Genomic DNA, 26,348 nt, shown 5'->3' with positions numbered 1-26,348 from the left:
CAGTTCCATAAGGGATATACCAGGGTCAGAGCAGAAGTAGTGCTACGACCACTTTGCACCTTGTAATTGTAGGTGAAGCCCACACTGAGATGAATGGGAGCTGTGGTTGTAATTGCAGGTGCAGCTTTCATTGATTTTACTAAGACCTGCGCCTGCAATTAAGAGGGACGGCCGCTATACACGGGTCGGAGCAGTGCTTCCAGTCCGACTCTGTTTTACCGGGTGGGCGCTGCTTGGATAACATCTTTAATTAATGCATGGCTGTGGGGGCCACATAAAATGATGTGTGCTATGAGGGTAAAGGCACAATTAGTGGCATAGTATATGGCATACAGAGGTACATTAGGACCTCATTAAAGGTCCATGTAACTTGTAGCTCGTACAGAGCCAAAATACAATTATGTTCATAAGCCCTTAAAAGGAAAGTTTATAAGTCCATGATTGGGGTGTAGAGCTGCAGATCTAGAGGAAGACTTGGACATACAGTATCGTGTTGGGTATTTATACACAGTAAATGTTTGATTTTATTCTAGTATGTATTATATAGTTCTTTTGTACTCACCATGATCCCCAACAATATTAGCAATGCACTTGGCAGCTGAGATGACACTCTGACCATCTGCAACATCTAGAATGACTGTCTGCAACCGACTTGATGCCTCCTTCTTCAGGTTTTCAGCCCCTTTCGTTGTCAGACATGAAGCCAGAACTTTCATTCCACGTTTGTCCAGTTGTTTGGCCAGCACATTTCCAAATCCGCTATCACATCCGGTAATGAAGACATATTTATCTGTGAGATTTTCTAGGATCTGACTCTGTCTGTGCCATCTGTATATGAGAAGTAGAACTATCAACACCAGTAGAGGGAGCCACATGATCGGATCTTACTGTGACCTAGGAAAGATACAAAGAAGCTGATTTTAAATTTGATACTCCTAGGAAAATATCTTACAAGACGTATACTGTAATAGAAATGTCATCATTTATTCAACAGGCACTGTTGTATCATGATGGCCTTATCCATTATACACTGAACAATCACTGCATTATGGACAGCTGGCATGTGACATCTTGTGATCAGTAACATGGTACCACGTGAAGGTTACATCATGACATGGTCTCAAGTAATTTGCTGATCTCTCCTCTGTGCAGGAGAAGGCAATATTTGGTAATCGTGGGTAAATCTGGTGACTTGAGTGACTAAGACGCAGGCAGATGGTTGGTGCCCTAGGGTGTGGTGCCAGTATTTCTGACACAGTGGCACTTCCCAAACGACAGTACCAAGAGTGGTAGAACCATGGACAGACATACAACAGAATATCACACAGTGGCAGGCCTTGATCCTAGAGGTGAGCATTAGGTAGCATATCTAGTATCAGCAACAATGTGCCATCATGGACCAACTAACCCAGCAGTACAAAAGTGGGGAAGTTAGACAAATGTCTACCATGACCATGCAGCATACCTTGCACCCATTGAGAAATGCAAGCCAGAAACCAGCTCCTCTGCAGTCGCTCCCACGCAAGGACTGGCTGGAAAACACAACTGATGCACAGGAAACCGAAGTAAGTCCAGCGTAGCATAAAAACTCTTACTCTTTATTGAACAATCCAGACAGACATGGAGGAACAAAAATCATGTTCCGTCTTACATGTTTCAGGCAAGCATGTTTCCCTTAATCATAGACACCAAAACACATGTGAGTAACTCTTAACCCCTTAATGACCAAGCCTGTTTGCACCTTAATGACCAGGCAAAATTTTGGAAACCTGACATTTTAACATAGAATAACTCCGTAAAGGTTTTGCATATCTAAGTGATTTCAATATTGTTTTAGGTGGTAAAAATAGACCAATAGAATTTGTGCATACTTATTAAAAGCACCAAAATTGGGATTCGTGACAAGAGGTGAAACTTTAGCTTTTTTTTGCTTTTACGTGATCGCCGTTATCCATCTGATAACGGCGATCAAGTGACCAAGAACCGCGTACCTCGCCCCCCCTCCCCTGTGAGATCTCTAGGCTCTTGGCTACGTTTAGTGGCCAGGAGCAAGAAGGTTTTAAATTACCCCGTCAATCCGTGGCTTTTGCGCATGCGTCCGCAATTTTGGAAGCGGTCACATGCACAGAAGCCATGATAAGGTCCGAGGATAGATCCGTTGGCCTTTGGTACATAATTTCATCTCCCCTCACGGATATGATGAGGGGAGATAAAACTTTAACTTTTAAACTTTTTTTTCCTTTTTTTTTTTACACTTGTTTTTTACTTTACATGATCGCTATTATCCATTGGATAACAGCGAACATGTGACCGGGAACCGCATACAGCGGTCCCCGGTGATATCTCTCTGCTCTCGGCTACACATGGTAGCTGGAAACAGAGGGATTTTAAATTTCCTGGGCCGCGAGCCATTCTGTGTACGCGTCTGACATACGACTTCTGGCATGCATGCTCAGAAGCTGGCGTCAGGTCTGGAAAGGAACAGAACATTGCGGGACACTGTGGAGGATGGAGGTGAGTACTTTCAGCTCCCCCCATGGATCTGATTCATGAGGGGAGCTGAATCTTTAACTTTTATTCACTTTTTAAACACTTTTATATGATCACCGGTATCCTGAGATGAAACAGCCGATATATTTTTTTCCTCCAGCATGTTCAATATCAGATATATGTTCTCTTATCCTAGTTTTTAAACTGCAGACAGTTCACCCAACACACTGCCCTTGGCAGGATAGAAATGCAATGAGATAAACCACAAAAGTAGGATTACAGTTTATATATTGAGCTAAACTGAAAGTTTTTTTCATGACACAAAGTTTTTGTAGTGTGAACAACGGAGCAACAAATACATCTTTTATGTCCACATTTCATACGGCCTGAATAGCGAAGCCAAGAAGACGGTTCAATTCGATAGCCAATCATCATAATGGGTGATAATAAATGTCGCAAGGTGCGTGGTTTTTTTTAGCTACAAATTCAGATACATCCGGAATCAAGAATTCTGGCAAAATCCCTGTCAGCGCGCAGAAATATATTTCTGCATGATCTAGGGTCTTATTATCCTTATTGCCCCATGTATAAACGATGTTGGAACGATAGTACTGCAAGTCTTGAATATACTTAACTTTTTTTACTTCTGAGATCTGGGCTTCGGGTTTAGAGAGATAGTTTTTATTTTTTTAAATCCAAATTATGAAAACTTGTAAGAGCTCAGGAAAGACATCTATGGATCTGGAAAGCTTAGCAGAAGGTCATCTGGAGTGATGAGTCCTGTTTCATGCTGAACCACATGGATGGCCGGGTCCACATCAGGCATAAAGATCATGAAGTTGCATCCCACGGGTGCACTGTTGGGGTTCAACTGGCCAGTGATGCTGGATGCACGGTCTGAGGAGCATTTTTCTGGCATGACCTAACCTTTGGTCATCATACCACAATCATTGAATGGTGAACACTACATGGACCTGTTAGCTGAGCATCTGCACCCTTATCTTCAGGAAGTCTTCCCCAACCACAGTGTCATCTTTCAACAGGACAACGCTTTATGTCACCAAACTTGGATCACTAGGGAGTGGTTGGAGGAACACAATAATGAATTCTCCACACTGTCTTGGCTGCCAAACTCACTGGAGAGTAACTTCATTGAACATGTTTGGGATATACTGGAAAGGGCTGTGAGATCTGCTTCCACTTATCCACAAAATGTGCAGCAACTGACAAAGCTGCTGTAGTGGGCATAGGTGACGTTGATTATGGAGGATATTCGCTACCTTGTGGAATCTGTTTCCCGATATCTCAAAGCCACGCAGCAAAAAGGCGGACCAAGCTTTTAGCAGATGCTCCTAATGCAATGATCGTTCATTGTATATATTAGCAGTATTGCAGTGCACTTTCCCCCAGTCTTGTAGCTCACTGAATATTACTTGACTGTTTACAGTTATTGATCTGAAAGAACCTTTGATATGAATTGCTGTTGCCTGCACACAGGTTAACTGTGCAAAGGTTGTTTAACAGAGAGTATTGCCAGTATCATAATCTACATGTAAGTACAATGAAATCATCTAGATAGATATTGAAATCGTAGGGTTCTAATTCCGGAATACCAATATTCATAAATTCTCCTAGAGCAGTTGCTGTCAGGCCATGAAGCCTTTGGGGCACCATACATTATATAAGAAGTCACCAGTATTATAAACTGCATGTGGGAGGTAGGGGCCCCATTTGCAGATTTTGAATCTTGGCCCAAGAGTTTCTAATAACGCCTCTGGCCACTAGTAATACATATAGCTACCTGTAAACTATGTCCTCTAGATCATTTATACTGTTCCTGGATTTTCAATGATTGATAATCGACTGCTCTGGATGTTTTCTTTTCTGCAGTGTATACAAAGATTAGTCGGCTTGTTTCCAATGGGGTTTCCTCATAGAAAGCTGACACTCATTGCCTCCTCTCCTGTGGTCTCGGTGATGTCACATGATATAATACAGATACCACATAGGCCCAAAAAAAACAATGTGTTATGAAAATACGATTTCCTTTTGCAGGGTATGTTCAAACATTGCGTATTTTGCTGTAGATTTGAACCAAAAGTAGCAGCAAAATCCACACCCTTTGCTCTGAATTTTGATACAGATTATGGGGCTGATCTGCAGCAGATTTCAGCTTTTCCATTAAATGTGGTCAATTCTACTACAGATCCACACCAAAATTCACACAAACTGTTGCAGAAAATCCACACCAAGTCCGCTATGTGTGAATATACTTTTAGGGAAAGTAGTTTTACTAATGACTCAATTGCACAGACACTATTAACCCTTTAGTGACGAAGCCTGTTTGCGCCTTTGTGACGGAGCCAAATTTTGGAAATCTGACATGTGTCACTTAACATATCATAACTCCGTGAAGGCTCTGCATATCCAAGTGATTCTGACATTGTTTTTTTGCCACATGTTGTACTTTATTTAGGTGGTAAAAATAGACCAATATACCTGTGTATATTTATTAAAAGTGCCAATATTGGGAAAATTTTGAAAAAATTGTCATGTTTTCACATTTTCAACTGTAATATCTCAAATATGTGCAAACATACTGTACACATTTTTGCTAAGATATATATTTCCATCTGTTCACTTTATTCTGAACGCATGTTTGAAAAACTTTCGTTCTTTTTTAACCATTTAGGAGACGTACAAATTTAACGTTACTTTTCAGCATTTTGAGGAACACTTTGTTTTCCTACACCAAGCCAAGATTGCAAAGGCTCATAGGTGTCAGATTGATAGGTACCCCCACAAATGACCCCATTTTAAAAACTACACCCCTTAATGTATTCACTGAGGGGGGTCAGGAGTATTTTGACCCCACTGTCTCTTTTCAGGAATTAATGCAATTTAGAGTAGAAAAAATAAAATTTCATATTTTTGCAAATACGTAATTTTAAACACAGGATTTTCTACCTATAGTGCACATGAAAATGAGGATTTACACCTCAAAATGCATACCCCTGTTTGTCCTGTGTTCAGAAAAATACCCATTGTGGCCTTAATCTTCTGTCCATATGTACAACGGGGCCAAAACCGAAAGGAGCAGCCGGTGGCTTTCAGATCAGACATTTTGCTTGAAGGTGTTTTAGGCCCCATTGGTCACTTGTAGACCCCTCGAGCGGCCAAAATGCGGAGGACCTCCACAAATGACCTCATTTTGGAAACTAGACCTCTTAGCGCATTAATCTAGGGGTGTACTGCATATTTTGACCCAACGGTTTTTGAATGAGTCAAAGCAAAGCAGAAGGAAAAAATTACGATTTTTGTTTTTTTTTAATCAATTATGTGATTTTAAAAACTTTTTTTTTTTTGGCAACAGCAGACATATGAATGGAGGCTTTCACCCCAAAATGGATACCCCCGTTTGTTCTGTGTTCAGAAACATACCCATTGTGGCCCTAATCTTCTGTCCGTATGCACAACGGGGCCCAAAACAAAAGGAGCAGCGGGTGGTTTTCAGAACAGACGTTTTGCTTAAAGGCGTTTTACGCCCCATTGCCCACTTGTAGACCCCTTGAGCGGCCAAAACGATAGAGAACCCCCACAAATGACCCCGTTTTAAAAACTAGATCCCTTAACGCATTCATCTGGGGGTGTACTGCGTATTTTGATTCCACCGTTTTTAAATGAATCGAAGCAAAGCGGAAGGAAAAAATTGCGATTTTTGTTTTTTTGGCAATTATGTCATTTTAAAAATAGGTTTTTTTGTACAGCATACATAGGAATAAAGACTTTCACCCCAAAACGCATACCCCCATTTGTCCCATGTTCAGAAACATACCCATTGTGGCCCTAATCTTCTGCCTGGATGCACAACGGGGCCCAAACTAAACGGAGCGTCAAACTTTAACTGTCTTTTAACTTTTACGTGATCGCCATTATCCATTGGATAATGGCGATCACGTGACCGAAGACCGCTCACAGCGGCCCCCCGTGACATCTCCAAGCTCTTGGCTACCTTTAGTAGCCAGGAGCAAGGAGAATTTAAATTTCCTCTTGCCCTCCCCAGCTTCTGCGCTTGTGTCCGCCATATTGGCGACGGGCGCATGCGCCAAAACTGGGGAAAGGTCCGCGGGTAAGGATCTCGTCAGGGGACATCGCCGGTGGCCTTATTTAAGTAATTTCACCTCCCCTCACGGATCCGATCCGTGACGGGAGGTGAAAATTGAGCTTTTTTAAAAAACTTTTACGTGATCGCTGTTATCCATTGGATAACGGCGATCATGTGACTGAAAAAAGCGCACCATGGCACCCCATGAAATCTCCAGGCTCTTAGCTACATTTAGTAGCCAGGTGCAGGGAGATTTTAAATTACCCCACCAATCTGCGGCTTTTGCGCCTGCATCCGCCATTTTGGCGACGGACGCATGCAAAAAATCCGGGCAAGGTCTGCGGATAAATCTGGGGGCTTTAGGTACGTAATCTCATCTCCCCTCATGGATATGATCCATGAGGGGAGATGAAACAAACTTTTTTCTTTTTTTTTTCACTTTTTGAACTTTTTTTTAACTTTTACATGATCGCTGCTATCCATTGGATAGCAGCGATCATGTGACCGGGAACCGCATAAAGCGGCTCCTGGTGACAGCTCCCTGCTCTCGGCTACTCATACTAGCTGGGAGCAGGGATTTTTAAAATTTCCTGGGCCTCCCGTCTCTCTGCACAAGCGTGTGACGCAATGTGTGTGACGTAACGTACTCTCAGCTCCCCTTACGGATCCGATTCATAAGGGGAGCTGAAACTTTAATTGTTTTTAACTTTGCATAGACTTTAACGCGATCGCTGGTATCCGGGGGATACCGGCGATCGCGTGACTGGGGGTGGGGTCCCGCGGGCCCTGGATGACAGCTCCATGCTGTCGGCTACCTCCGGTAACCGGCAGCATGGAGCTATCACGTCCTGAGCCTGCAGGGCTTTCATTCCTAGAGGAGGCATGTTTTTACGTCCTCTAGGAATTAAGCCCAGCAGGACAGGACGTAAAAAGGCAATGGGGCCGTCACTAGTGGGTTAATGGCTATACGATCTCTTATGTGATAAAATAACTATGAAGTAATCTTGGTTCTATTGAATCTATGGTTCCTTGTTATTTTCTATTCAGTAGTAAATAACTCTAGAATTAATTGTTTTAAAACTTCAATACTAAATTTACTTTGCAACATTATATGACAGATTTACTAATACTATCTAATTATTAGTGCACACTTGGAATTGTAACATACTATGTTAGGGTTTAAACAGATGGGCAGTTAATATGAATCCATTTTGTATCCATCTTCCATCTTGTATGCTCTAGCCTGTCATCATATTGTTGTCATTTTCCTTTAACAAAAACTTTGCAGAATAGTTCTAAAGGCCTTCATTGTCCAGAGCGTCCAGTGCTGAAGAGATAATGAAACCAGACTGATGGTTTCAGTGTCAGCACAACCCATTCTTCAAGAAAAAGCTATATCTTGTTGTTTATACATCTTGTACATTTTGGCTTGAGAGAAGTCCTGTCTGACAACTAAGACATCACTGGTCTATGTTTAGTTTTATTAACCAATAATAATAAATGAATTATAATAAATTATTATTATTAGAAGTGAGGCGTCTTCTAGCCTCATTGCAAATGTCTTTTGCATTATACTTTTGCTTGTTAATGCAATTAACAGATGACTTTTAATCACATCAAATGCATATGTGATCTGTAAGCTGTTTCGAGCTCAAATCTAAACAATTAATTTCGATACCTAAAGACATACCTAAAAAGCAAAATCCTTTTGCAGCACTAACACGGCCACATAACGGGACAAAACAAAACCATTGATTTCAATGGTTTTGTTTTCCCTAGCTGAATTCTTGGAGGTTAATACTATGCCCTAGAAATTATAGGACTTGCCCTAACATTCCACTTTCTTTTTCAAACTCGTGTGGAATAGAGCAGAGTTTGAAAGGTAAAAAAAAAAGATTTTTACCTCCGTAGAAGCAAGCATAGTTGCGCAAACACCCATCTGAAGTAGCCCTTAGGCTGCATTCCCACGAACGTATATCGGCTCGGTTTTCACGCCGAGCCGATATACGTCGTCCTCATCTGCAGGGGGGGGGGGAGGCTGGAAGAGCCAGGAGCAGGAACTGAGCTCCCGCCCCCTCTCTGTTTCCTCTCCGCCCCTCTGCACTATAATTCTCGCCCATTAGCCCCGCCCCCGTCCCGCCTCCTCTCATTGCAAATAGTGCAGAGGGGCAGAGAGGAGGCAGAGAGGGGGGCTGGAGCTCAGTTCCTGCTTCTGGCTCTTTCATCCTCCCCCCCCCCTGCAGAGAGAGACAACGTATATCGGCTTGGCGTGAAAACCGAGCCAATATACGTTCGTGTGAATGCACCCTTAGGCTGTAAATATACATATGTCCATCCAGTTCAGTCTATTACCCCCACCCTAATGTAGATCCAGAGGAAGGCAAAAAAACCCCTAGTGAGATAGAGTCCAAAAACATTTCTGCCCGACTCCAATCTGGCAATCAAAATAATCCCTGAAATACCGACCTTTCTAAAGTAATCAGTGTCTATAACATGTAATATTATAATGCTCAGGAAAGGTGTCCAGGCCCCTCTTAAACTCTTTCATTAAGTTTGGCATCACCACATTCTCAGGCAGAGAATTTCATGGTCTCAAGTCTCACTGCTCTTACAGTAAAGAACCCCCATCTGTGTTAGTGTATAAGGGAACCGTAACCCATAAAAAAGCTATTGTACTCTTATCTTTACACAACTAAAACCACTGTAAAGTACTTCAAAGTGTTAATAAACCACGCAGATTCTGCACCATGATAACACATCACATTAGAAGTGTGTTTTGACGGAATGAGTATTGTTCAAAAAATCATTCAAACGAATTAAAGTGAACGATAATTATCTAACAGTCCAAATGAGAGTCAACAACCGAACCGTTTGCTTCTCCTTCGTCAATCGATTTCTGAAGGCATAGAAATCATTCTTGGCTCGTTCACTTATTGTTCAGTTTAAGCATTTCTCAATCTTCTACCTGAGTATATATATATATATATATATATATATATATATATATATAATATATATTTATTTATTTTTACACATTTTTGGATTGATTTTCAGAGAAGGGCTTATATTTTAAGCCCTTCCCCGAAAATCACTGCAGCGCTGGCCGGCAGCCCATTGCTTTCAATGGAGTCAATTGTATTGCTGGCTCCATTGAATTCAATGGGAGAACATCGTGATCCTCTGCTACAGCTGTGGCAGAGGATTTCTTCACTTGCACGGGGAGTCCCATTTTCACTAGACACTGTGACAATGCTGTCATAGTGTCTAGTGACAATAGGACTCCCGGCAGAGATGAAGAAATCCTCTGCCACAGCTGTCACAGCTGTAGCAGAGGATCACGATGTTCTCTGTATGTCAACGGGGCCGCCGCAGCTGCCGCCGGCCCCATTGACCACAGGTGAAACCCCTAGATGTGACAGCCTCCAGGGGTTTGACATCCAAGGAATCCCCTGCTGCAGCTGTCACAGCCGCAGCAGGGGATAGCGGGCAGCGCTCTTTTCGAGCGGATAAACGCTGCTAGCAGCGTTTTTTCCACAGTGACGCCTGCTTTGGTCACGCAAATTTTTGAACTTATAACTGATGTGTTAAAAAATTTGTGCGTCAAAACGCCCGTGTGACTGAGGCCAAAGATGGCAGATCGTAGCTTTTTTTTCATTTTACTCCATTTAGGATTTTTTTCTAAGTTTTTCAGTACATTATGTGGTACATTAAGTACTGCCATTGAAAAATACAACTCGTCTTGCAAAAAAACAAGCCTTCAGACATCTGCGATTTTTTAAAAGGCGAAGAAAAAAGAAAATGGGGGAAAAAAGGGCCTTGTCCTTAAAGGGGTTGTCCCGCGAAAGCAAGTGGGTCTATACACTTCTGTATGGCCATATTAATGCACTTTGTAATATACATTGTGCATTAATTATGAGCCATACAGAAGTTATCAGAAGTTATTCACTTACCTGTTCCGTTGCTAGCGTCCTCGTCTCCATGGTGCCGTCTAATTTTCAGCGTCTAATCGCCGGATTAGACGCGCTTGCGCAGTCCCGGTCTTCTTCTTTTCTGAATGGGGCCGCTCGTGCCGGAGAGCGGCTCCTGGTAGCTCCGCCCCGTCACGTGCCGATTCCAGCCAATCAGGAGGCTGGAATCGGCAATGGACCGCACAGAAGCCCTGCGGTCCACCGAGGGAGAAGATCCCGGCGGCCATCTTCACCCGGTAAGTAAGAAGTCACCGGAGCGCGGGGATTCAGGTAAGCGCTGTGCGGTTTTTTTTTTAAGTCCCTGCATCGGGTTTGTTTCGCGCCGAACGGGAGGGCTGTTGAAAAAAAAAACCCGTTTCGGCGCGGGACAACCCCTTTAAGGAGTTGGTAGTGTAATGTATATTGCTGTGTTACTGCTATTACTAAGGTGTTTAAGAAGGGATTAGTATGAATGCCAATGAACAGTGTGTGAATGATACAGCTCTTTGTGATGGGGCAGATGTAGAATAAAAAATGATCTTATAAAAATACATTTAAATTAATTTGGATAAAAACACAATTGCTTAAAATGATTGATTGTAGTGTTTTTGATTCTTATCTTTCAGAATATAGAAGAAATGGATATCAGGTTCATGGTACATTATTACTAGAGATGAGCGAGCACCAAAATGCTCGGGTGCTCGTTACTTGAGTCGAACTTCCCGCAATGCTTGAGGGTTCGTTTCGAGTAACGAACCCCATTGAAGTCAATGGGTGACCCAAGCATTTTTGTATATTGCCGATGCTCGCTAAGGTTTTCATTTGTGAAAATCTGGGAAATTCAAGAAAGTGATGGGAACGACACAGAAACGGATAGGGCAGGCCAGGGGCTACATGTTGGGCTGAATCTCAAGTTCCCAGGTCCCAATATTAAGCCACAAGAGCGGCAAGAGTGGCCCCCCCCCTCCCCCAACAATTTTTACTTCTGAAAAACCCTCATTAGCAAGGCATACCTTAGCTAAGCACCACACTACCTCCAACAAAGCACAATCACTGCCTGCATGACACTCCGCTGCCACTTCTCCTGGGTTACATGCTGCCCAACCCCCCCGCACGACCAGTGTCCACAGCACACACCAAAGTGTCCCTGCGCAGCCTTCAGCTGCCCTCATGCCACACGCTGGCCTCATAGCCACACCACCCTCATGTCTATTTATAAGTGCATCTGCCATGAGGAGGAACCGGAGGCACACACTGCAGAGGGTTGGCAGGGCCAGGCAGCGACCCTCTTTAAAAGGGGCAGGGTGATAGCCCACAATGCTGTACAGAAGCAACGAGAACTCCAATCCTGTGCCACCTCCTTCAGGAGCTGCAAACGTGGGCATAGCAATGGGGAATCCATGTGCCACACAGTATTCATTCTGTCAAGGTGTCGCATAGCTCAATCCACACTGCAAGGGGAAAGCCGTCAGCTCTCTGCCCCCTGCCCAAGTCAGTCAGTGCCTTTGTACCAGACAGGTCAAACGCTGCAATGGGAACTAAGTTTGCACCAACAGCATAGGTGGGTCCTAGGAAGCCCAAGACATGAACAAAAAATTGATCTGAGCCGCCAAACATGGCAGACTTGCACCACGCCCACGGAATAGGCCTCGGCCCACAGATTCAGCAATCCTAGGCAGGAAGCGGACTTTCACTGCACATAGGACATAGGGCTCTGCACAAACCCTTAGCAATCGCGTGCCTACAGCGGACTCCAATGCTAGCGTAGCTGTGCACGTCTCATTAGCGCTGTATTGCTCCTGTAGTTTGTCCCAATGCAGTGGCCCGGATAGTAGAGCTAACGTCAGATTAAATACAGGTGGGCTTCGGCCCACACTGCATGCCCCAGTCAGACTGGGGTTCTTTATAAGTAGACACACGCAGGTACAACTCTGTGCGGACCAACAGCATGGGTGGGTCCCAGGAAGCCACCGGCGTTACATAAATAAATCCCATTGCATTGCCCAGCATGGCTGAGTTAACGTCAGATTAAACGCAGGTGGGCTTCGGCCCACACTGCATGCCCCAGTCAGACTCGGTTTTTTTTTATAAGTAGACACAGGCAGGTACAACTCCGTAATGTGAAGTCCGTGTGGACCCAAAGCATGGGTGGCTCCCTGGAACCCACCGGCGGTACATAAACAAATCCCATTGCAGTGCCCAGCACAGCTGAGGTAACGTCAGATTAAATGCAGGTGGGCTTCTGCCCACACTGCATGCCCCAGTCTGACCGGGGTTTTTAATACATAGACACTGGCAGGTACAAATCCGTAATGTCAAGTCCCTGTGGACCCACAGCATGGGTGGCTCCCTGGAACCCATCGGCGGTACATAAATGTATCCCATTGCAGTGCCCTGCTCAGCAGAGCTAATGTCAGATACAATGCAGGTGGGCTTCGGCCCACAGTGTATGCCCCAGTCAGACTGGTAATATGTACCTTAACAGTAACCGCGTTGGTGGGAATGTGGTCGCGACTGCGGACCTAGTAGCGCGGTTTTATTTAGTTGGTTTTCAGAATGTGGCCATGATTAAGTGGGCCGTGACGGGGGGATGGTGGGGGGGCTCTCTTGTTGTGTCGTTAAAGGTGAAATTCTTTGACTGCCACCAAACAGACCAATGCAAAGGTATTTGCCAAGAATGTTTTCATTGTTGGAGGAGGAGGGGGATGTTTTTGAGGCACTACGTGTCCTCTCCACGTGTACGTGGTTATATGCACCTTAACAGTAACCGCGTTGGTGGGAATTGGCCTTGCCGCCATCATGTCTTTGGAAAGCCTCCGTTTCCACACCCCAGTGACATAGCATTAGCAGCGGTATAGGCAGAGCCCAGAATTAGTAACATTTCAGCGGTAGCATTAGGGACAGGCCCCAGTAACATATCACTAGCAGCAGTATAGGGGGAGCACAGTATTAGTTCCATTTCAGTAGTAGTAGCAGTCAAGACAGGCCCCTGTAACATATCACTAGCAGCAGTATAGGGGGAGCACAGTATTAGTTCCATTTCAATAGTAGTAGCAGTCAAGACAGGCCCCAGTAACATATCACTAGCAGCAGTATAGGGGGAGCACAGTATTAGTTCCATTTCAGTAATAGTAGCAGTCAAGACAGGCCCCAGTAATAATTCCGAAGCAGCAGTATAGGGGGAGCACGGTCTTAGTTCCATTTCAGTAGTAGTAGCAGTCAAGACAGGCCACAGTAACATTCCCGTTGCAGCAGTTTAGGGAGATAACAGTCTCTTTCACATTTCAATAGTTGCCGTATAGACAAGGCCCCAGTTACATTTATGTAGGCCAACCCCACACACCTTGCTGTACCATGAGTGCAGGCGAAGCCCATAAAAATTACTAGGATTACACTGTAGGCGATGGCCCAAAAAAATTGGTGTACCAACAGTACTAATGTACCTCAGAAAAATTGCCCATGCCCAACCAAGAGGGCAGGTGAAACCCATTAATCTCTTTGGTTACTGTGGCTTAATTTGTAACTACGCCTGGAGGCAGCCCAATAAAAATAAAAATTGTTTCAGGTGCAAGTTTCAACGCTTTAATGAGAATTGAAACGTAAAAACATTGCTTACAAAAGTAATATGACTGAGCCTTGTGGGCCTAAGAAAAATTGCCCGTTCGGCGTGATTACGTGAGGTTTCAGGAGGAGGAGCAGGAGGAGGAGGATGAATATAATACACAGATTGATGAAGTTAAAAGGTCCCCGTTTTTTATGGTGATAGAGAACGATGCTTCCATCCGCGGGTGCAGCCTACGTATTGTTTAGGTACCGCTGCTGTCCGCTGGTGGAGAAGAGAAGTCTAGGGAAATCCAGGCTTTGTTCATCTTTATGAGTGTAAGCCTGTCGGCACTGTCAGTTGGCAGGCGGGTACGCTTGCCCGTGATGATTCCCCAAGCCACACTAAACACCCTCTCTGACAAGACGCTAGCCTCAGGACAAGCAAGCACCTCAAGGGCATACAGCGCGAGTTCAGGCCACGTGTCCAGCTTCGACACCCAGTAGTTGTAGGGAGCAGAGGCATCACGGAGGACGGTCGTGCGATCGGCTACGTACTCCCTCACCATCCTTTTACAGTGCTCCCGCCGACTCAGCCTTGACTGGGGAGCGGTGACACAGTCTTGCTGGGGAGCCATAAAGCTTGCAAGCCTTGCTGCCTGATCTCCGCGCCTCCCCTGCTACCTGGCCCTCGGAACTGCGCCTTCTGCCACTAGCGCTGTTGGATGGGAATTTTACCATCAGTTTGTCCACCAGGGTCCTGTGGTATAGCATCACTCTCGAACCCCTTTCCTCTTCGGGTATGAGAGTGGAAAGGTCCTTATACCGTGGGTCGAGCAGTGTGTACACCCAGTAATCCGTAGTGGCCAGAATGCGTGTAACGCGAGGGTCACGAGAAAGGCATCCTAACATGAAGTCCGCCATGTGTGCCAGGGTACCTGTACGCAACACATGGCTGTCCTCACTAGGAAGATCACTTTCAGGATTCTCCTCCTCCTCCTCAGGCCATACACGCTGAAAGGATGACAGGCAAGCAGCATGGGTACCCTCAGCAGTGGGCCAAGCTGTCTCTTCCCCCTCCTCCTCATGCTCCTCCCCCTCCTCCTCCTCCAAAACGCGCTGAGATATAGACATGAGGGTGCTCTGACTATCCAGCGACATACTGTTTTCCACCGCCTCCGTTTCCGAGCGCAAAGCATCTGCCTTTATGCTTAGCAGGGAACTTCTCAAGAGGCATAGCAGAGGAATGGTGATGCTAATGATTGCAGCATCCCCGCTCACCATCTGGGTAGACTCCTCAAAGTTTCCAAGGACCTGGCAGATGTCTGCCAACCAGGCCCACTCTTCTGTAAAGAATTGAGGAGGCTGACTCCCACTGCGCCGCCCATGTTGGAGTTGGTATTCCACTATAACTCTATGCTGTTCATAGAGCCTGGCCAACATGTGGAGCGTAGAGTTCCACCGTGTGGGCACATCGCACAGCAGTCGGTGCACTGGCAGATTAAACCGATGTTGCAGGGTCCGCAGGGTGGCAGCGTCCGTGTTGGACTTGCGGAAATGTGCGCTGAGCCGGCGCACCTTTCCGAGCAGGTCTGACAAGCGTGGGTAGCTTTTCAGAAAGCGCTGAACCACCAAATTAAAGACATGGGCCAGGCATGGCACGTGCGTGAGGCTGCCGAGCTGCAGAGCCGCCACCAGGTTACGGCCGTTGTCACACACGACCATGCCCGGTTGGAGGCTCAGCGATGAAAGCCAGCGGTCGGTCTGCCCTGTCAGACCATGCAGCAATTCGTGGGCCGTGTGCCTCTTCTCTCCTAAGCTGAGTAGTTTCAACACGGCCTGCTGACGCTTGGCCACCGCTGTGCTGCCACGCCGCGCGACACCGACTGCTGGCGACGTGCTGCTGCTGACACATCTTGATTGCGAGACAGAGGTTGCGTAGGAGGAGGAGGGTGGTTAAGTGGAGGAAGCATACACCGCCGCAGATACCAGCACCGAGCTGGGGCCCGCAATTCTGGGGGTGGGTAGGACGTGAGCAGTCCCAGGCTCTGACTCGGTCCCAGCCTCCACTAAATTCACCCAATGTGCCGTCAGGGAGATATAGTGGCCCTGCCCGTGCTTGTACACGTGTCCGTTATTAAGTGGACCTTGCCAGTAACTGCGTTGGTGAGGGCGCGTACAATGTTGCGGGAGACGTGGTCGTGCAGGGCTGGGACGGCACATCGGGAAAAGTAGTGACGACTGGGAACCGAGTAGCGCGGGGCCGCCGCCGCCATCATGTTTTTGAAAGCCTCCATTTCCACAAGCCTATACGGCAGCATCTCCAGGCTGATCAATTTGGCTATGTGCACGTTTAACGCTTGAGCATGCGGGTGCGTGGCGGCGTACTTGCGCTCGCGCTCAAACAGTTGCGCTAGCGATGGCTGGACGCTGCGCTGAGAGACATTGCTGGATGCGGCTGAGGACAGCGGAGGTGAGCGTGTGGGTGAAGGCCGGGAGACGGTCATGCCTGTGTCGTGAGAGGGGGGTTGGATCTCAGTGGCAGGTTGGGGCACAGGGGGAGAGGCAGTGGGGCAAACCGGGGGCGGTGAACGGCCTTCGTCCCACCTTGTTTGGTGCTTGGCCATCATATGCCTGCGCATGCTGGTGGTGGTGGCTCCCCGGCTGATCTTGCACACCACAGTTCGTCGGTCGTCTGCACTCTCAGTGAAAAATTGCCACACCTTTGAGCGGGGTGGCATGGCACAAGGGGGCGCTTTGGGAAACAGTTGGTGGATTATTCGGTCAGGCCCTGTCTCTACCCCTGGCCACCGCACTGCCTCTACCAACCTGCCCTGCGCCTGCAGTTGTCTCCCCCTCTGAAGACCTGTCCTCAGTAGGTTGAGCAAACCAGGTGGGGTCAGTCACCTCATCGTCCAGCTGCTCTTCCTCTGAATCCTCTGTGCGCTCCTCCCTCGGACTTACTGCCCTGACTACTACCTCACTGTCCTCCTCACCCACTGAAAGCTCTTGAGACAATTGCCAGAAGTCCCCAGCCTCATCCCCCGGACCCCGGGAACTTTCCAAAGGTTGGGCATCGGTCACGACAAACTCCTCCGGTGGGAGAGGAACCATTGCTGCCCAATCTCGGCAGGGGCCCGAGAACAGTTCCTGGGAGTCTGCCTGCTCCTCAGAATGTGTCATTTTCATCGAGTGAGGAGGCTGGGAGGAAGGAGGAACAGCAGCCAGAGTTGCAGCTGTGGACGGCGTAGAAGACTGGGTGGTCGATAGGTTGCTGGATGCACTTTCTGCCATCCACGACAGGACCTGCTCACACTGCTCAGTTTCTAATAAAGGTCTACCACGTGGACCCATTATTTGTGAGATGAATCTGGGGACCCCAGAAACTTGCCTCTCTCCTAATCCCGCAGCAGTCGGTTGCGATACACCTGGACCAGGAGCTCGGCCTGTGCCCACACCCTGACTTGGGCCTCCGCGTCCTCGCCCCCGTCCAAGTCCTCTAGGCCTACCCCTAGCCCTCAGCATGGTGTATTACGAGTAGAGCAGAAACAAAACGCTGTAATTAAATGTGCCGCTTATTGGCCTGTGGTTGGAAGCTGACTTCGCTTACGGAACGCACAGCAGATCCAGGCTGGGTATTAATCAGCGACTACTACCCCCAGCACACACGCCGCAAACTGAAGACGGTCACACGCAGGCCAAATATAGTATTTTTTTCCACTTTTTGGGAAAAAGCCCACTGCCTCTGATATACCCTGTATTTGGATTTCCCTGTTGGAGGATGACTGTGGTTACTGAAAGCCCAGTGCAGCCAGGAAACAATTATGCGCAAGGCTGGGTATTAATCAGCGACTACTACCCCCAGCAGACACGCCGTAAACTGAAAACGGTCAAAGGCAAGCCAAATATAGTATTTTCTTCCACTTTTTGGGTAAAAGCCCACTGCCTATATAGCCAGTATACCTCTTTCCCTGTACCACTGTCCCTACCTCACCAGTACTGCCCCTATACTCTGTAAAATGACTGCAGACTGAGGATGCTATGGTCTGCACGCCCGATATACCAAAAATAAATAAATTGTCCAACACTCCTAAAAGCAGCCTCAACAGTACTGCACACGGTCAGATGTGGCCCTAAGAAGGACCATTGGGGTTCTTGAAGACTAAAATAACACCTAACACTCTCCCTATAGCAGCTACAGCAAGACAGCACTTTCCCTGATTTCTCTCAGGGTGCATCTGTGGGGAGCCGCGGGCGGGACAGATTTAAATACTCGGGTGTCATCTGATCTCCCCAGCCACTCACTGCAGGGGGGTGGGATAGGGCTGGAATGTCACAGGAGGAAGTTGTAATGCCTTCCCTGTGTTTCTATTGGCCAGAAAAGCGCGCTAATTTCTCAGGGAAGGAAATGTAATGGAGTCGAGCACCGCGTGGTGCTCGTCTCGAGTAACGAGCATCTGGAACACCCTAATACTCGAACGAGCATCAAGCTCGGACGAGTACGCTCGCTCATCTCTAATTATTACTATGAAGCTTGAAAGATATCTGTACATGGATGCTCAATGTATGCTCAATATTGATATGTGTTTAAACAGCTTAAAACTCCCCTTTGATAGTGTGAAGATATCTTACTGTTAATCAATGAGAAAATGAATACATTGCAAGTTATATTGAATCTTTCTCCATGAGCAGAGCTCCTCCTGCTGTACTCGTTCTGCTTTTTGTAGCCCCTCCCCCCATCCCTATTTACGTTCTCTTTTTGCTCAAGTCTAGTAAAGTTTTGTTCTAGCTGCCCACTTCCTGAAGGAAAGAGTATTGGCACATCTCCTAGATTCCTTGGCTTTTTTTCTATACACCCTGTGTTCTAACAACTCCTGCCTTTTCAGGCCGTTACTGTTATAGGGATAAGCTACCCTTTCCATGCCATTTTCATACTCCTTTACGAGGCACATATCACCTTCTATATTTTGGACTGTATCCCAGCATGAGGAACGAACATTTTCCAAAGCAAAGGTCATTTATTGCCGTCATGTTTGGATCCATTGCCAGTCATGGAAAAAAATGAAATGCAGGTCTGAGATGTAATTCTGTGAACTCACCCATAGAATAAAGCATCTTACTAAATAAGAACATTGGGTTTGATGACCTGTCTCCTATTACTAGTTGTTTAAGAAGTGATCAGTATGAATGACAATGCACAGTGTGTACATGCAGATGCAAAGTAAAAAATGATCTTTTACATAACGCAAATACGTTTGCATTAATTTGGAATGACACATGATTGCCTAAAATGATTGATTGTGTTGATCTTGATTCTTCAGAAAATAGAAAAAATGAAAATTAGCTTCATCACACATTATTACTGTTGTTATGCACTATTATTATGAAGCTGGAAAGAAAGCTGTACACGGTGAAATCCTCAGTACGAATATAATGGCATGTGAAATTAAGCTGCTTAAAACTCACCTTTGATAGTATGAAGATATCTGAGGGGATTCTGTACAGAAAGCGTATAAAACACGCTCAAAGGAAAAGAGGAGTGTCTGCTGGTTCATGAAAGCAAACACATTGCAGGCTGCAGGAACGGGTAGAGAACAGATCAAAGTGATTACCGTATATACTTGAATATAAGCATACTCGAGTAAAAGCTGAGGCACCAAGTTTTACCCCCCAAAACTGGGAAAACTTATTGACTGAAGTATAAGCGTAGGGTTGCTTTATACTAGAGTGAGGTCCGTGCCCCATTGCTTTCAATGGGGCCGCCTCTGCTGTCGGCAGCCTCATTGAAAGCAATGGGCTGCGTGCAGCGATTTTTGAGGAAGGGCTTTAAATATAAGCCCTTCCCTGAAAATCATCCCTAACATGTGTAAAAAATAAAAAAATAAATACCCACCTCTCTGCCGCTGTTGGTGCTCAGGCACGTCCAGCCGCTTGTTCCTCCGGCAGTGCAGTGAAGTTCTTTTCAGCAGGCAGGAATTTAGAATTTAATGAATGACCCAGCGCTGCTTGTGATTGGCTGAGCACTGTGACCAATCACAGGCAGTGCTTAGCTGTTATTTAATGAATGGCTGAGCGCTGCCTGTGATTGGCTGAGCGCTCAGCCAATCAGATACAGTCCTTTCTGCAGGCGGAGATTTTAAATCCCCACCTGCTGAAAGAACGTCACTGCACTGCCGGAGGTCCAAGCAGCTGGATGCGCCTGAGCCACGGCAGCGGCGGAGAGGTGAGTATTTATTTTTTACGCATGTTAAGGGATGATTTTCAGGGAAGGGCTTATATTTAAAGCCCTTCCTTGAAAATAACTGCATGCAGCCCATTGCTTCCAATGGGGCCGCCGGCAGCAGCGGCAGCCCCATTGAAAGCACTGATGCATGGACCTGCACTCGAGTATAAGCCAAGGGCGGCTTTTTCAGCATAAAAAAATGTGCTGAAAAAGTCGGCTTATCCTCGAGTATATACGGTATATAATCCTGGTTGGAGATTTATAATATGCTCTCATTTGTTAGTGAGGTCAGGTTATATTATTGAATTTAATGTTACCTCATTGGATGTCATTATGGTTTTGTGGTTTGCTCTTAAGTGCTTTTCATAATGGGCTGTAAGCTACAGTTTACTTTAAGGACAACTGCACTTTTTTAATGTACAGAATGGATGTTTCCAGTGGTGTAATTATAGAGGATGGAGTTGCACCTGGCCCAGGAGCCTTAGGGGACTCATAAGGCCTCTCCTCTCCATGTAGGGAGCCCAATACTATGAATAAACCATTATAGTTGGGGGGCCCTGTTACAGGTTTTGCATTGGGGCCCAGAAGCTTCAAGTTACTGGATGTTTCTAAGCATGTTTACAAAAGGTTTTATTAGTGAATTCTATACCCCTCTTCAGCTATGCAGCTAGGTGAAGATGGTGCTAAGAAATCCATCTTAGCTGTACTCCACCTAACTGCATAGCAGAAGAGTGAACTTCGGCTGTGCCTGTGCTGTAATCTCATCTCTGCAGGCACAGCTGTTCCCATATATTAGTTTATTAAGAAATGTCTCCTTTATATTTGTATTTTCAATCCTCCTATGCCCCATGATCTGTCTATCGCTAAGGCTTGTTTTATAACTGTCCTGACCCACTTCTGCTGCCATACCTGGGCACTGTGTAAGGAGAAGCTGTTCTATGCTGCAGGTGGCTTCTCCCCTTGACAGGGCCCTTTCCCCTCTGGACTCCATGCACTGTTAATGACTAAATGTATGGAGTATACAGTAATATACGTCACAACAGGATTCACTGAGTACCTGACAATGCATTGGCTCTGGCAGAGAACAGGCGTTGTCAGGGGAGAAGCCATCTGCAGCACAGAATTGCTACTCCTGACACAGGGAGACTGGCAGGTGTGGAGCATGACATTAATAAAACAGAGTTTGTGCAGCAGTCAAGGAAAGCTGGCTCCTGCAGTGTATGGAGTGGGTTTGACTCCTGATCCAGCTTCATACAATCCCCACCCACCCATGATGTAAAGGTACATTCTGGGTCATGAGGGGATTTAGATACATGCATATAAAAAACAGACACATACATACGTACATATAGAAACCACCATAAATCCTACAGCCAGGGTCTAACATCTGAGAGAGCTAGTTCAGAGATAGTGGGGGCATCAGGCCTCTGAACTTTCATTAATTTAGACACCATAAAATTCTCACACTGTTATCGATAAACTAAATAAGGATTTATTCTCCATGTTCATTGTGCTTTGTGATTTATTTTGTGTACATATATGCGTTTCTTCAGATATAATTTGTTATATCAGCCTGATGAAGAGGCCTAAATACCCTTGAAAGCTTGCTGTTGATATATAATTTTTGTTTGTTAAATATTAAAAGGTATCGTATCTACAAGATTATTTTTCCTCTTACTGAGAACAATAACATTTTGTTCTACTGGTTAATACGGTGCCAAACTTTTTTCTTCTCGCAAGTAAAGGTTACATGGGACAACTACTGGTTGACTAATTGCTTGAAAAAGCAGATGTAAACAATAGTTAGTCAGTGTAAAAGTTATTGTCTTCTTGGAAAAAGCTAATATGTCCATACTCCCTGCAGATATAGCCCAGCTTACTCAGTTCCTAAAGATGCTATGGGAGACTAGCAAGACAGGAATTGGGAAGCTTCCAGTCTCATCTGTTTTGGTCAAGCTTAAAGAAAGGGTTGTGCTTCCTCGCACACCTCTGTACCCATTGAGCCCTGCACAAGGGGCAGCCATTGAAGTAATAATTAATGCCTTACTATAGTATAGGGCCATAACAGAAATTATGTTGAATCCCGCATCCATCACTTTCGCTTTGGGGGATTCAAAAGAGGAGCGGAATAGAAACAGTAACGACTGAGCAGCCTGAAAATACTCTGTATTTTAAATCACTAGAACATCAAGATGTTCTATGTTAACATGATTGCATTTGAGCATGTTAAAGATGAACCAATTGCTAATGCAGATTTTGAGCTTTTTTGTAGATTATTTTAGATATCATGAAGATGGACAAGAAGAGCAGGTTATGCATTGATAATCACTATTGGTAATTGTAGAAAAAAACCACTCCCTTCCTAAGGACTATACGCAGAAGGCCCGGAGATGATGGTGCTCACTACAATGTGTAGATTGGCTTGATGGTAAGTCGGCACCGACTCGAGATATGCTCTTGGAATCGCATTCGATTTCGCACCCTTTGTGACGCAATGGAAATTTTGTTGGATCATCGGGTTAACCAATCCAGGATGCAGAAGCAATGTTTTTGTTGTACAAGGTTTTAGCTCTTTCCACATAGGAAGATGTAATCAAGGTCCAGGCTTACACCAAGGAAGTAACTACTGAGGTTCTAAAGAACTGGAGAGTAGACCCAGCAGCCCAACTCTCCTTAAGGTATGGCATGTGTGGATATCTCTCTGTTGCTTAAGGCCGCCTGCAGACGTCTGGGTCGGATGCGGCTGCAAGAATTATCGCAGCGGGACGTGACCAGAGCCCCTGCAGAGACCATCGCGGCACTCACCTGCTCCCGCGGCTCCGGACCCTTTATGTGCCGGCTGCCGGGCAGCCGGCGCATGCGCAAACCGAGGCCGGCGGCCGGAGAGTGACATTTCCGCACACAGAAATAGAGCATGCTGCGATTTGTTTTCTACGCAGACAAATCGCGACCGTCTGTCTGGGATTGCGTTTTCGAAAACAATCCTATGGCAGCTTCCACGGGCAGAAATTCTGCATACAGCAACTAAAGGTAGGTAGGTTTGGAGCTTCGAGTGAGTGTGATCGTGTGAGATAGTGAGTGAGCGAGAATTTGTTTGGCACAGCCCCTGTAACAGACCTATACTTTCTCCAGTCCCAGCATTTCAGTCTATAAATTCAAAACATTTCTTTACGCCATAAGCTAATTGTAGATTAAGAAGGTATGTTTTCTAAATCTACAATTAGCCTACGGCGTAAAGAAATGTTTTGGATTTATAGACTGAATACTTTGGCACCTAATGGTTTAAACGAAGTTTTAGAAAATATTTAAAGTTCCGAATATGTATTAATTTATTCTAATACGAGGTGGTTTTAGTAGTTTTATAATCCTGATTAATCATATCTAAATGTATTTGCTCTATTACCTTTATTGTATATCTATATTACCTTATTACTTCATTATTCTTTACGTTATACTAAAATAATATTATATTAATATTTTATGGTACCGTTTAGACTAGATTTTGTTTTACCGTATATACCGGCGTATAAGACGACTTTTGAACCCCGAAAAATCTGCTCTGCAGTCGGGGGTCGTCTTATGCGCCGGTAATACAAAAAAAAAAAAGTGTAAAAAAAAAAAATTTTATTACTCACCTCCCACGGCGTTCTGTCGCGCTCCGGCAGGATGTCGCTCGCTCCGGCAGGCTGTCGCTCGCTCCTCGTCCCCGCCGCAGCATAGCTTTCTGAATGTGGGGCTTGAAATCCCCGCTTCCAGAAAGCTAATACACACGCCGGCAGCCATGACAGCATTGAATGGCTGTGATTGGCTAAAGCACACGTGGCTTCAGCCAATCACACTATTCAATGACATCATTGAATGGCTGTGATTGGCTGAAGGCGCACGTGTTAGCAATCACACCCATTCAATGATGTCATTGAATAGTGTGATTGGCTGAAGCCACGTGTGCTTTAGCCAATCACAGCCATTCAATGATGTCATGGCTGCCGGCGTGTGTATTAGCTTTCTGGAAGCGGGGATTTCAAGCCCCACATTCAGAAAGCTATGCTGCGGCGGGGACGAGGAGCGAGCGACAGCCTGCCGGAGCGAGCGACATCCTGCCGGAGCGCGACAGGACGCCGGGGGAGGTGAGTAATAAATTTTTTTTTTTTTTCTCCACTGAATACCGGCGTATAAGGTGACAGTTGGGGGGTCGTCTTATACGCCCCGTCGCCTTATACGCCGGTATATACGGTACCTTTTATTTATTAATGGCTCTTCATCATCATTTAACAGATATTTATTCAGTTTAATTATCTAATAATTTAATTACTCATTTATAGACATTGAGTTTATTAATGATGGCGAATATATATGTTTTTACTCTAATTGAACATACATCGTGGGTATAGACCTCAGTTCCCTATGGACGGCTGCCTATGGACACTTTATCTCATTGACAAAGTGCAATAAAGTTTGATTAAAATTTGGAACACTACGTGCGCTCCATGTTACGGAAGATCATGTGACATCTTCCACAGCGGGATTCCGCTGTGACGTCAGAGAACCTTACATGGCGTCCTCTCGTAGCAAGATCATGGAGTATGTAAGTGTATATATATCTGTGTTGTTTCGTGTAATGTAATTATGAGCTTTAGAAAGGCACACCAGCCAAAATGCGTTGCTCAGTGTTTCAATGTAAGTTTGATGTTTACAGACATCTAGAAGATTGATTCTTGCCGGTCTGATCCACACAAGCACGGAAGACTTTTCTCCTTTATATAGCCATGACGTATTTGTTGTAGCATTTGATGATACAGAAAAACTCTATTATTTTTGAATGTCTACTCATGCCCCTGCAGCATCCTCTATGCCTTTTATGGCTATATCACTCACTGTTAAGGAGATCAGATCATGATTTAAGAAAATTCTTGGTACTCCTTTGTTGTTACAAAAACACTAGAACACAATTGCCCCAGTAATGGTTGGAGCATGGCTCGGTGACCCCTGGTTGGTTCTTACTTTTTCATGGACTGGGGATCATCATGCCATCTCATTTTCCCAGGAAGATGCCACTACAGACTGTTATCCCTCCTGGACAAAATGTGCATATATGGAAGTCACAAATAATATTGCAACTCCGTTTCTGAATTACAACCCTCTATGGATATTGCAATAGACTACCTAATAAACTCGTACAATGTGTGGGACAACAGCAATGGTAAGACGGTAGAAAAATCGAGCCAGAATGTAGGATGTCCTGCTCCTCCGATGACAAGTTGTCTGGAGTCCTAGATTACTTGGTGGTAGTCATGCCAATTTTGTGTTACCACATGATGTTCTGTCATAAATAGTAAGCCCTGAACACACACTCTTCAAGATAGCTGCGGATAATTGCCAAGCACAAATGGTAAGCCTCAGGTAGTGTCTATGGGCATATCTAACAGTATGGTTTTACTTGCCCATTCATAACACAAATGAGGGATAAATTAGTGAAAGCTACAGCTTGTCTAGATTATCAAATTTTCACAGTACAGGGGCTGGCTAATCAAACTACTGCAATTCAAGCTTAATTGATTATTGTTAATAACCAACACATAATAGTGCTAGATTACCCAAGAGTGGCACATGCCAGTTTGTTTTGTACTTTGTCACACTTAGATATTCACATGCATTAAACACTTGACTACAATTTAGAGCAAAAAGGGAATCCTGTCATTTAGATGAAACCTGTGAGAGACTTGCCACAGTGTTGAGTAATACTAAAGTAAAAGCTGTTGGAGCATCAATAGTGGGAAGTCTGGGGACTAGCAATAATGGCAGAGTAATAAATTGTAAAGCATGTGATATGGTAAGAGCCCTTAACACTACCTCACAGGCTCTTGACTTGTTACTGTTGGATGTACGTACTCAGAAAGCTGCTCAATTAAGCAATCACAGCCATTCAATGATGTCATTCAATGAATGGCTGTGATTGGTTCATCGAGCACCGGCTCCGATTGGCTTACACGGCGCTCAATGAACCAGTCAGAGCAATCGCTTGCTGGAGGTGGGGTATTCAAGC

At 45.3% G+C, this 26,348-nt stretch overlaps 1 protein-coding gene across 3 annotated transcripts in view; it reads right to left on the bottom strand.

Annotated features, from left to right (window-relative positions):
• Window positions 1-19,661, bottom strand: part of LOC136613282 (retinol dehydrogenase 7-like) — a 35,366-nt gene extending 15,705 nt beyond the window's left edge. The window contains exons 1-3 of one of the 3 annotated variants that reach the window (XM_066594039.1): window positions 19,549-19,630; window positions 1,466-1,545; window positions 563-894 (exon numbers count right to left, since the gene is read on the bottom strand). In XM_066594039.1, coding sequence (XP_066450136.1) covers window positions 563-875 — 313 coding nt within the window. In that variant the 5' untranslated portion in view covers window positions 876-894; window positions 1,466-1,545; window positions 19,549-19,630. Of the gene's footprint in view, window positions 1-562; window positions 915-1,465; window positions 1,546-19,548 lie in introns of all 3 variants that reach the window. The other 2 variants (XM_066594038.1, XM_066594040.1) reach the window with 2 other exon arrangements.
• Between the last annotated feature and the right edge of the window lie 6,687 nt (window positions 19,662-26,348).

The sequence above is a fragment of the Eleutherodactylus coqui genome, chromosome 1 (genome assembly GCF_035609145.1).
Source record: "Eleutherodactylus coqui strain aEleCoq1 chromosome 1, aEleCoq1.hap1, whole genome shotgun sequence".
In the NCBI taxonomy this organism is placed as follows: domain Eukaryota; kingdom Metazoa; phylum Chordata; class Amphibia; order Anura; family Eleutherodactylidae; genus Eleutherodactylus; species Eleutherodactylus coqui.
This window is presented reverse-complemented; position numbering and strand designations above follow the sequence as displayed.